The sequence below is a fragment of the Zootoca vivipara genome, chromosome 15 (assembly GCF_965207765.1).
Source record: "Zootoca vivipara chromosome 15, rZooViv2.hap1.1, whole genome shotgun sequence".
Classification (NCBI taxonomy): domain Eukaryota; kingdom Metazoa; phylum Chordata; class Lepidosauria; order Squamata; family Lacertidae; genus Zootoca; species Zootoca vivipara.
In genome coordinates this window covers 16,236,476-16,248,621 of record NC_142598.1, presented here as the reverse complement: position 1 = coordinate 16,248,621, position 12,146 = coordinate 16,236,476, and the positions used below count along the sequence as shown (strand labels likewise).

Genomic DNA, 12,146 nt, shown 5'->3' with positions numbered 1-12,146 from the left:
GTTGGGGGAGGTCAATGTATAAATTCAATAAACCAACCTGGGTTTCCTCCTCCTCATAGCCCTAGGCTGGCACTTGACACAGAGTGGTTGGACACAGAGGAATAGTGGGAGGAACCAGTTGAGGGTCATACCCCAAGGGAAGAAGGCTCAGATCCCAAGGAGTGGTGGTGGGACAACAATGATTGGTTAGAGGGAGAAGACCGGGAGGAGGAAGTGTCAGAAGCTGAAGAGGTAATGGGGCTTAGGGAGTGGGGAGACTCTTTGCAGGGACAAGTCCAGAATCAGAGATAGAAGCTGAAGCAGGAGAGGAAAGAGGCCAAGAGGCAGAGATCGGTCTGGCTTGGGAAGAGACACTGGGGGGGGGTGTCTCCCTGCTGCGACAAGCTCCCTTCCCCCCTGGTCTCCTAGAACTAGGAGAGGCATGAAAAGGGCAGAACAGCGGCAGGCGCAGTTTCCAATTGCAGTGGTGCCTCGCTTAACAAATGCCCTGCTTAACGAAATTTCCGCTTAACGAAAGGTTTTTTCTAGTGGAGGTTGCCTCGCTAGACGAATTCATTTTACGAAAAATTCGTCTAGTGAATCGCGGTTTCCCATAGGAATGCATTGAAATTCAATTAATGTGTTCCTATGGGCAAAAAAAAATTTCAAATTTTTTTTCAATGCATTCTTATGGGATTCGCTAGACGAATTTTTCGTTATAAGAAAAGACCCGTGGAACGAATTAAATTCGTCTAGCGAGGCACCACTGTGCTTGCAAAACACCCTGGAGAGGAGGGGACATCGCCAGCTATAGGAAGGCAGGGACCTTTAGCCTTGGCAACTGCTTCATGAGGGCGAGACCTGAGTTGCTGTGCTCATCCAGCCTTACACTCCAGTGCAGATCATGTTTTGCTAATGAAGAGTTAACTCCAATGTGCTTGGTGTGATTTACTGCTGGCTTGCTCCTGTCAGCACTCCAACAGAAGACATTTTGCTTCCCCCAAGCCAAAGTGCATAGTACCCAAAGCTCCCCGAGGTTTTGACCTCTAAGGCCTTAAATGGCCCAGTACCGCAATACCTCAAGGATTGCCTCTCCCCATATGAACCAACCCAGGCCTTGCGAGCATCATCCGAGGGCCTTCTTTGTATGCCTTCTCCACGAGAGGTCTGGATGGCAACACAAGAACGAACCTTTTCTGCAGTGATTCCCCATTTGTGAGATGCTCTCCCCAGGGAGGCTTGCCTGGTGCTTTCCTTAAATATCTTTAGATGCCAGGCAAAAACGTTTCTCTTTAACCAGGCCTTTGGCTCATTAACATTCTATGGCCTTAAAAAATTTTTAGCGTGAGGAGAGATCATTGGTTTGTCTTTGTCTTTGTTCTATTATGCATTTTGTGTTCTCACTTTGCATTTTTTTGTTGTGGACCACCCTGTGATCTTTGGATGAAGGGCGGGATACAAATTTAATAAATAAGCATAATCATAGCAGCATGCATGAACAGCACAGGGAACTACAATCAGGGGTGCCAACTTGAATAAAATATTGGGGGGGCAGGCATGGACGTAGCCAAGATTTATGTTAGGGGGGGGCAGAATCTCAGCTAATTATTTTTATTCATTTACTTGATGGGGGGCAGCTGCCCTTTATTGGCAGCTATGCCCATGGACCCAGGTAAGCGCTGCCCTGCAAAACTGATCACAAGACCATGAATGGCAATGCCCATTAACTTGTGGGGGGCGGTCCTCTCAAATATTTTATGGGAGGAGCCAAAGGGACCTCGGCCCTAGGAGTTGGCTCTTAAGCAGTCAATCATGGCTGGCTGTCAGACCTGTCGGCTGCATTCCTTAATGTACAGGCACTCCTACCATGACCAAAAAATGTGTTTACAGGTAGGTAGCCGTGTTGGTCTGGGTCGAAGTAAAATAAAAAAATTCTTTCAGTAGCACCTTAAAGACCAACTAAGTTTTTATTTTGGTATGAGCTTTCGTGTGCATGCACACTTCTTCAGATACAGTGAAATGGGAGTCCCCAGGCACTTATGTAGAGAAGGGGTGGGGAGGGGTGGGGATGGGGAGGGGGGATTACTCAGAAGGGTGGTGGAAATGGGTGATTGACTGACTGATAGCTGTTGATGACCGAAAACGACTGCAAATGGTTTTGCATGAAAAAGCAAGGGTTGAGATGGCTGAAGATCGCTTATCATGTATAATGAGATAAGAATCCGATATCTCTGTTCAAACCAGGTCCCTCCATGGTTTTGAGCTTGGTGATAAGTTGTAATTCAGCAACTTCTCTTTCCAGTCTATTTCTGAAATTCTTTTGTAGTAAGAAAAACCAGTAGGAGAACACTTCAATCTCCCAGGACATTCTATACAAGATCTCAAAGTAGCTGTCTTACTACAAAAGAATTTCAGAAATTCCTGTATTTTGCCCAACCAAAGGAGGCAACCCTACTTAATTAAGGAATTAAGCAGCAAAACGCACTTTATTACCTCCAGGCTAGCCAGCGAGCGAGCGCGTCCCTCCACCACCACCACGCGCCCCCCGCCTTCCTTCCCCGCCGCCACCACGTCCTTCCCCGGCTTGTTTGGGCCTCCTCTGCCCCTGGGAGGAATTTCCAGCCTCGGGCAGCAGCTCTGGATTACGCTTCCCTTCTGCCCGCCTTTCTCTCCCCCTCCGCCAGCAGCGCAGGCCCCTTTTCCAGCCGCCTCCTCCCCGCCCCTTTCGCCCAAACTCCTCAGGCGACGTCTGCAATTTCTCCCCTTTGCTGCTGCTGCTGCTTCTCCTTTGCCCTCTGCCATGACTCTCCGCTCGCGGCATCCTTCCTCCTCTCCCGTCGCCCCGTCGCCCCGCTTCCCGGTCCCCCTCCTCCTCTCCGTCCTCTTCTTCCCCGCTCTCGGCAGTTGCCTCTTCTCCGGCCATCTGGCGCCTTACGACGCGCTCTACGCCGACGGGGTGCGCGCCTACTTCGCCCAGGACTGGCCTCGGGCGGCCGAGCTGCTGCAGCGCTGCCTGCACAGCTACTCTCGGCTGCAGGGCGTGCGCCGGGAGTGCCAGGGCGAGTGCCAGTCCCAGGCCGGCTTCGCGGCGGGCCGCCCGCCCTCGCGGCCCTGGGAGACGGGCTTCTTCGACCGGGTGCTGCAGCGGGCCGAGTGCCTGGATGAGTGCCTGGGGCGCCGGCTGGGCGGGCAGCCGTCCCTCCACCGGGCCAGCGCGCAGATCCGGCAGGACTTCGAGGAGAGGGAGCCCTACAACTACCTGCAAATCGCCTTCTTCAAGGTGAGGGGCAGGACACGGTGCGGAAGAGGCGCCCGCAGCTGCTGATGTGGCTGCCTCGTCTGCCTGCCTGCCTGCCTGCCTTGAAAAATAAAAACTTTGCAAACTTTTATTTTTCACTTTCCCAAACTTGGGCTTTCCAGCTGTTTTGGGACTACAACTCCCATCACCCCTAGCTAGCAGGATCAGTGGTCAGGGATGATGGGAATTCGTAAAATCATAGAATTGTAGAGTTGTGATGCAGGAATCTTAGCTAAAGCATCCTTGGCAGATGGCCATCCAACCTCTAAACCTCCAAGGAAGGAGAGTCCGCAACCACCCGAGGGAGACCGTTCCACTATTGAACTTTCATTGGCAGAAAGTTTTCCTGATGTTTAGTCAGAATCTACTTTCTTGTAACTTGAAGCCATTGGTTCGAGTCCTATCCTCCTTCATACTTTGTGGCCTTTACATTAAGAGTAACCATGTGCCTTGTTGTTCTATGGGCAGAAAAATGCCAAGACAGAAGAGTGCAGCCAAGAAACATTCAGGCTGTGCAAAGTTACTCAGCAAAAATAAATAAATTTGCAGAATGGCCAAAAGCAATTGAAACTGGCAGGTCCTTGGCACTCAGTTCAGAAGTCCTTGTTTATCCAGATTGAGGTTGAATCCTGGATTGAGGTTGAATCCTGACAAGACAGAAGTACTGTTTGTGGGGGACAGGAGGTGGGCAGGTGTGGAGGACTCCCTGGTCCTGAATGGGGTAACTGTGCCTCTGAAGGACCAGGTGCATGGCCTGGGAGTCATTTTGGACTCACAGCTGTCCATGGAGGCACGGGTCAATTCTGTGTCCAGGGTAGCTGTCTACCAGCTCTATCTGGTGCACAAGCTGAGACCCTATCTGCCTGCGGACTGTTTTGCCAGAGTGGTGCATGCTGTAGTTATCTCTTGCTTGGACTACTGCAATGCGCTCTATGTGGAGCTACCTTTGAAGATGACCCGGAAACTATAACTAATCCAGAATGTGGCAGCTAGACTGGTGACTGGGAGTGGCCACAGAGAGACCACATAACACCAGTCTTGAAAGACCTACATTGGCTCCCAGTAAGTTTCCGAGCGCAATTCAAAGTGTTGGTGCTGACCTTTAAAGTCCTAAATGGCCTTGGTCCCGCATACCTGAAGGAGCGTCTCCACCCCCAACATTCTGCCCGGACACTGAGGTCCAGCGCTGAGGGCCTTCTGGCGGTTCCCTCGTTGCAAGAAGCCAAGTTTCAGGGACCCAGGCAGACGGCCTTCTTGGTAGTGGCACCCACCCTGTGGAACGCCCTCCCACCAGATGTCAAAGAGAAAAACAACTACCAGATTTTTAGAAGACATCTGAAGGCAGCCCTGTTTAGGCAGGCTTTTAATGTTTAGTAGATTATTGTATTTTATTTTTCTGTTGGAAGCCACCCAGAGTGGCTGGGAAAACCTAGCCAGATGGGTGGGGTATAAATAATACATCATTATTATTATTATCCATTTTGTTCCGCTACTACTACTCCTGCCTTCCCATTCCATACCTGGGCTGCCTTAGAGCAGAGTTAGCTGCCACACACAAACAAGCATTTCTAAAACGGGGTTATGTGCATAAAACTTAGGATTTTCCCCTCCCCTTGCAACATACTTTAGAACCATAGAATCATAGTGCAACCTCCTGCAATGCAGAAACCTTTTGCCCAATGTGGTACTCGAACCTGCTGTACTGTACCAAGTGAGTGGTGATGGGTGCCTTGTGTCTTCAGGGCAGGCCCTGCCATGAGCCACAGTGAGGTGATTTCCCTTGGGAAACGGATGCTTTCTTGTCTTCAGCTGACAGAACTTGGTGTGCCAAACAGCCTGCCCTTTGCTGCCTCAACTCACCTTCTTCCCTCAGGTGTGATGGTGGAGGATGCTGTGCAATCGCTAGCATGAGAATGATGCTGCTGACTGGACTGGGCTGAATATGCACCTCCAGCAACAAAATGCCTTGAGCTGGCAGTGCTTGCATCTGTGCCGGATTTAGGGTATCGCGGGCAGTTGCCCCGCACAGGGTGCTGAGCCAAGAGGGCGCAAAATTGATAAGATTCATTTGGGGGCACCAAATGTTGGCCTCGCTCAGGAAGCCATACAACCAAAGTCTGCCCCTGCTCATATTTCCCCTCACAGACTCCAATCATTTGTAATCTGAAGTAGGCCTTTGTCCAAATCTTGAAGTTGCTGTGTACAGAGGTTGACAAGAGCTTTAAAACAGGGGAAATGGTGTTCTGTCGGGAACCATTATGTGAGGGGAAAATAGTCACGGATACACATATCCTGTGTTACAGAGGGGAAGTGTTTATTTTACAGGGCTACCAATAATAATAATAATAATAATAATAATAATAATAATAATAAATTTATTATTTATACCCCACCCATCCGGCTGGGTTTCCCCAGCCACTGTGGGCGGCTCCCAACAGATTGAAAACAGAACAAAACATCAAACATTAAAAACTTCCCTAAACAGGGCTACCTTCAGATGTCTTCTAAAACTCAGATCTGAAGAAGTGTGCATGCACACGAAAGCTCATACCAATTACAAACTTTGTTGTTGTTGTTTAGTCGTTTAGTCGTGTCCGACTCTGTGTCCCCATGGACCATAGCACGCCAGGCACTCCTGTCTTGCACTGCCTCCCGCAGTTTGGTCAAACTCATGTTCGTAGCTTTGAGAACACTGTCCAACCATCTCGTCCTCTGTCTTCCCCTTCTCCTAGTGCCCTCAATCTTTCCCAACATCAGGTTCTTTTCCAAGGAGTCTTCTCTTCTCATGAGGTGGCCAAAGTATTGGAGCCTCAGCTTCACGATCTGTCCTTCCAATGAGCACTCAGGGCTGATTTCCTTAAGAATGGATAGGTTTGATCTTCTTGCAGTCCATGGGACAAACTTAGTTGGTCTCTAAGCTGCTACTGGAAGGAATTTTTTTATTTTTTGTTTTGAATATAGTACTATAGTTGTTTATTTCCTTGACATCCTGATGGGTGTTGGAAAATGCACCCGGGGACACGGTGAACCCCCGGTGCCTCCGTGTGTCTCCCAGTGGGCACGTCTCTGGAATGGCATGCCCCTTCACTCCAGAGTGCCTCTCTGCGACACTTCTCTTATGAAAAGTGCACGCAAGTCTTCTGGCATCTAACACAGCAAGAAGAAAGAAACATCCGTAGATCTAAACTACGTTTTATTCACAATATGTACAGAGAATCCATAATCATGTCTGTGTAATCCAGCCCAGGCAGAACAAGACTGTTGCATACAGCAAAAGTGAAAGTAAAGTATCAATAACCGCTTAGATGGAAGCAATAAGACAGTCTTCCGTTCCCACACTCTTCTCAGACATCTCATGTGATTTATACTAATCACACTACCCAGCATCGGGTACATAAAATCCTAACAATGGGAGGGTGTTCCACAGGGCGGGTGCCACTACCGAGAAGGCCCTCTGCCTGGTTCCCTGTAACCTCACTTCTTGCAGTGAGGGAACCGCCAGAAGGCCCTCGGAGCTGGACCTCAGTGTCTGGGCTGAACGATGGGGGTGGCGACGCTCCTTCAGGTACCTACATTTTCATAGTCTGCATGCTGAGTAGCTTTGTTTTTAAAGAAAAAAAATCCCTTTTGCTTTTAACAACAAACAAAAACTGTTCGATAGTGGAATGGGCTCCCTCAGGAGGCTGGGGACTCTCCTTCACTGGAGGTTTTTAAGCATCGTTTGGATGTCCATCAATTGGGGAAGCTTTAGCTAAGATTCCTAAATTGCAGGGGGTTGGGCTAGATAACCCTCGTGGTTCCCTTCCAACTCTACAATTCTATGACATCTGTTTTGACATCTGATAATAACAAGGCCTAATACTATGAGGTATAAAAAAATCTGTAACAAATGTTTTCAACTTGCACTGCTTTGCGTGTGTGTTTGTGTGCATGCAATTAAATCCAACTGCGGACTTGTCCACGCACTCTGCCACTTCAGTCTGAGAATGGTGCCCTTGTGGCCCTCATTTTACTTCTAAATGGTACTGTTTTGTTCCTCCAGCTAAAGAAACTCGATGAAGCCGTTTCCTCAGCTCACACGTTCTTCGTGGCCAATCCACAGCACCTACAAATGCGCGAGGACATGGAGAAATACCGGCGAATGGCAGGGGTGAAAGCGGAAAGCTTTCGGGATCTTGAAGCCATGCCACACTGGGTAAGAGACTTTTAGGAAACTGGGTGTTACTTGGCAGATTTCAAAGGGCTGCTTTGTGAAGCCTACTGGGGCCTGTGGGTTGTACAGTGGTACCTCTGGTTAAGAACTTAATTTGTTCCGGAGGTCCGTTCTTAACCTGAAACTGTTCTTAACCTGAAGCACCACTTTAGCTAATGGGGCCTCCTGCTGCCGTCGCGCTGCCAGAGCACAATTTCTGTTCTCATCCTGAAGCAAATTCTTAACCCAAGGTACTATTTCTGGGTTCTGAAACCTGAAGCGTTTGTAACCTGAAGCGTTTGTAACCCAAGGTACCACTGTAAAGAATTTACAGAATCGTAGAGTTGGAAGGGACTGCCAGGGTGATCTAGCCCAATCCCCTTGCAATGCAGGAATTTCAACTAGATCTTATGTGACATATGGTCATCCAACCTCTGTTTAAAAGCCTCCCAAGGATTGAAGGTGGAGGGGCTCCTCCCTTCCCACAGTGCTACCTGTGGCTCCAGAGGGGATGGTAAGTTGAAAATGGCACAGAAGGATGTCATGGAATTCTTCTCAATATGGATCTAGATTCCAATGTATAGTTAGCAGAGTAAAAACTTAAACACGTTGCAGGATTCCCAAAGAATAGACCAGAGGCAATAAATATTTCATCCAGCAGAGCTTTACTGCTACTGAAGGCAAATGAGCATAATAGTCACAAATCCAATACATTCAGGATTGGCACAGTCCGAAAGAAATCCAGTTGCAACAGACTTAACTTAAACTTACAATAACTTATAATAAGTCTAAACCATAACACTATACAGTGGAACCTCGGTTAATGAACACCTCGGTTTATGAATTTTCGGTTTATGAACACCGTGGACCCATCTGTTACGGATTAATTCATTTTCCATTACTTTCAATGGGAAAGTTCGCTTCAGTTTATGAACGCTTCAGTTTATGAACAGACTTCCGGAACCAATTACACCCATGCTTCAGTTTATGAACGCTTCAGTTTAAGTACTCCGCAGACCCATCTGGAACGGATTAATCCACTTTCCATTACTTTCAATGGGAAAGTTTGCTTCAGTTTATGAACGCTTCAGTTTATGAACAGACTTCCGGAACCAATTGTGTTCATAAACCGAGGTACCACTGTATACAGAACACCACACCAGAAGGAAGGGAGACAGAAAGAGAAAGTGAAACCCAGGTCCCTTCTGGCCTCTTATAGTCAGCATGACCCTGACAGAAGAGATAACAGAACCAGTTTAAGCCAGCTGTACTAAGCTTCTCTGAAGGTATAACCCAGGCATCCCCAAGCTGCAGCCCTCCAGATGTTTTGGCCTACAACTCCCATGATCCCTAGCTAACAGGACCAGTGGTCGGGGAAGATGGGAATTGTAGTCCAAAACACCTGGAGGGCCGAAGTTTGAGGATGCCTGGTATAACCCAAACATCATGAACCTTCTGCTTGTTTCTTTCACACAGAGAAGCTTCCAGAACCCTCTTGAATTAATTAGAATAGGAAAGATCTCTACATATCAGATCAATACTTTCTGCACTAAGAAATGCAAACCGACAAAGGAAGGGTTAAAGACCCGTTAGACAACTCTTGCCATTCCTACATGCTGCTTTTAGGATTTAAAAGATACGTCTAGCCATGAACTCCCATGCCTCATGTGGTTTGGCCCTGAGGGCTTAGCCTCTGGTTGCAAAGGCCTGCTACCACAGCCCCCCATCACTGCCCTATGAGAGAGTCACAACCTGGGCTGTCCTGGGAGACTGAGGGGTTTGTGACCTGCAGGTGGCCTACGAAGCTGGAATTCAACATTACAAGATGGATGACTACCAGCAGGCGGTGACAAAGCTGGAGGAGTCGCTCAAAGAAGGGCTGCTGGCGCTGGAGGACTGCAGAGCCCTTTGCGAAGGGCCTCAGGAGGAGGAGGAAAAGGAGGAGGAGACGCAGCTTGGCCTCTACGAAGCCATTGCAGGTAGTAGCAGCAGAAGTCTGAGGTAGCGCTGAATGTTAGGATCTGGAGAGAGCTTGTGGTTTGAGGCAGCCTTCCTCTCTCAAAGGAGGCACACGTTTTTACACCTCTGTAGGCAATAACAACAACAACAACAACAATTTAATAAATACATTTATTATTTATACCCCACCCATCTGGCTGGCATATTCTCCATATGCTTAACCAGGCATCCCCAAACTGCGGCCCTCCAGATGTTTTGGCCTACAACTCCCATGAGCCCTAGCTCAGTGGTCGGGGAAGATGGGAATTGTAGTCCAAAACATCTGGAGGGCCGAAGTTTGGGGGTGCCCGTGCTTAACAAATATCAAATGCTTACCTAACAGTCTCAAAAAATGGGTGAGAGTTTAACTAGATGTGATGTGGGGAGATCCATTAATGAGATTTCATGTGTTATTTTAAGAGCAGTTAGAGGGGTTTATTTGGGTTGGGGTGGGTGTCTGGCAATAGAAAGAGAAGTTTTAGCCATTTCCCAGCAATGTTTTCCCAACTGAAATGTCCTCCCCCACCACAAGCATCTATTTTACCTCATGGGAGAAAAGGGAAAGGTGTCTTTTCATTTAGGTTGCTTTCCTGCACTGTGGTGAAACAAACAATGTTGGGAAATTTTGAATACTGGCAATATCCCCCCCCCCCAGCGGCTCATGACTTCTGGGGGCATTATCTTGAGAGAAAAAGTATTCCCTAGGTATAAGAAACATCCCATAGCCCTTAGAGAACCACCTTTGGCTTTTCAAGTGCTGCTCTTTGTAGAAGTGGACAGTCCAGCTATGACTCGGGGGGAGGGGGAGGGAGAGAGAGCATGTATTCTCTGTTTCTATTTCTCATTCATTTCTGCCTTCTTCCAGCTCACTACATCCAGGTCCTGAAGTGCAGGCAGAAGTGTATCCTTGACATTGCCACCAAGCCCGGGAGGGTGTCATCCACAGAAGACTTTATCCCATCTCATTTTGATTTGCTGCAGTTTGCCTATGAAAGAAGTAAGCAGGGGATGTTGTGCTGAGTGGGAACGTGGAGATTCTGCCTCGGCTCTGCCTAGGACAAGAGTAGGGTGGGGCAGTGATGGAATGGTAGTCGGAGCCATTGTAACCTGTAAGGGGAAGAGAATATAGGGATCCTCTTCCCCTCATCAGAAGCAGCCCCTCCCTGAGCAGCGATAACAGCGAGGATGCTCAGGAGTCTAGTCAGGAAGTGGAGAGAGAGGGCCGGGGCTCTCTCGGCACGGGAGAGCCCCGGCGACACAGAAGGAAGAGAGAGAGGGGGAAAGGGGGGAGAAGGAAAACATGGAGCGTAGACCCTTTCCTCCGGTCCCAGAATTACGCAAGAGAAGGAGGGGAAAGAGATTTGCCGTCCCAAGACTCTTATGCTGGAGGCGGTCCAGGGGCTGTCCAGTGCCGGATTCTACGTCGGACTAAGCAGACATGTTGTACATACCCAGCTCACTGTAAATAGACTGCACTAAATAAAAACTGCTAAAAGACAAGCATGCGGAGCGTCATTACTCTAGAGTAGCCGCAACAATCCCGTGACATAACCTGAGTCCATCTTCTCGTTTTCAGCTGGGAATCGGGCCCTCGCTGCTGAATGTGCAGCTACTTATTTGCAGTTCTATCCATCAGATGGGGCATTGCTGGAGAAACTGAAGCAATATCAAGCAGAGCTGGGAGAGGTGCCTATTGCAGCCAGAGAGGTACCAGTAAACATTTCCTCCACCTGGAAGCAGCACATAAATGAGAAAACAAAATATTTTGCACATCGGGTATAACCCAGAGAGAGTTAAGGATTCCCATCTCTCTCATGTTGTTTTTTTTTAAAGCAAGCAACGCGCGAGCCATTTTGTAGTAATGTGTTTTTTTATACCTGGTTTTTAATATCTTTATTTCATTCACAGAATATCCGCCACTATGTGGAGAGGTCTCTTATGGAGAAGAAACTCATTTACTATGCAGTGGAGCACCTTGGGGAAACTTTTAATGACCCTGTAAGTAGCTGCAGTCCGCTTATTCATCTATGGACGTGTACTTGACAAATTAATATATGGGAGGGGACCATTCCCCCCCCCCCTCCTATCTTGGTGCTTGAAATAAGTGATGAGCAGGAAGGGAAGTACGGATATCAAAGATACTTCCAAGATGGCTGCTTCCAGTTGAGCAGTGAGTTCCCAAAGCCAGGAGGGTGGGGAGTGTTTAAATAAAGGAATCGACTGCTTACCTCCCTGACACAAAGTACGCCCTTGGTCAGGCTTCTAACTTGCTGTGGCTCCAAAAAGATCCCCGTGGTTCGGTGGTTCTCAAAGAATGTCGCGCACCACAGTGGTTTGGCCTGAAAGGATGGCAAGTGTAGGCAGAATATTCACGGACAATCAAATAAATATTAGTGTCATGTTGTATCAAAATAATTGTTTTGGATATACAACCAGAAACAGTATCCACTCCTCTGTTCAAGAGCATTGGTTATTCTACCGTTCTCCACGACATGTTGTTGCAAACAGGGATTTTCAACACGGACAAATCTGATGCATCAGAAAAGAGAAAGGCATTGATGAGGCGATGAGAGTTGGTTTCAAAATAGACATGATATAAATGAAATTGCCCGGCAAAAGCAAGCTCACACCTCTCATTGAGTTGGTATACACACTTAAGGCACGTATGTAAGAGGCTCG

At 48.1% G+C, this 12,146-nt stretch overlaps 1 protein-coding gene across 1 annotated transcript in view; it reads left to right on the top strand.

The window, feature by feature from the left end:
- The first annotated feature begins 2,647 nt into the window (after positions 1-2,647).
- The window catches only part of P3H3 (prolyl 3-hydroxylase 3), a 31,635-nt gene continuing 22,136 nt past the window's right edge, over positions 2,648-12,146 (top strand). Inside the window, exons 1-6 of the mRNA XM_088658322.1 lie at positions 2,648-3,259; positions 7,320-7,472; positions 9,262-9,448; positions 10,333-10,464; positions 11,044-11,174; positions 11,376-11,465. Of these exons, the coding sequence (XP_088514448.1) occupies positions 2,780-3,259; positions 7,320-7,472; positions 9,262-9,448; positions 10,333-10,464; positions 11,044-11,174; positions 11,376-11,465 (1,173 nt within the window). The 5' untranslated portion in view covers positions 2,648-2,779. The remainder of the gene's footprint in view (positions 3,260-7,319; positions 7,473-9,261; positions 9,449-10,332; positions 10,465-11,043; positions 11,175-11,375; positions 11,466-12,146) is intronic.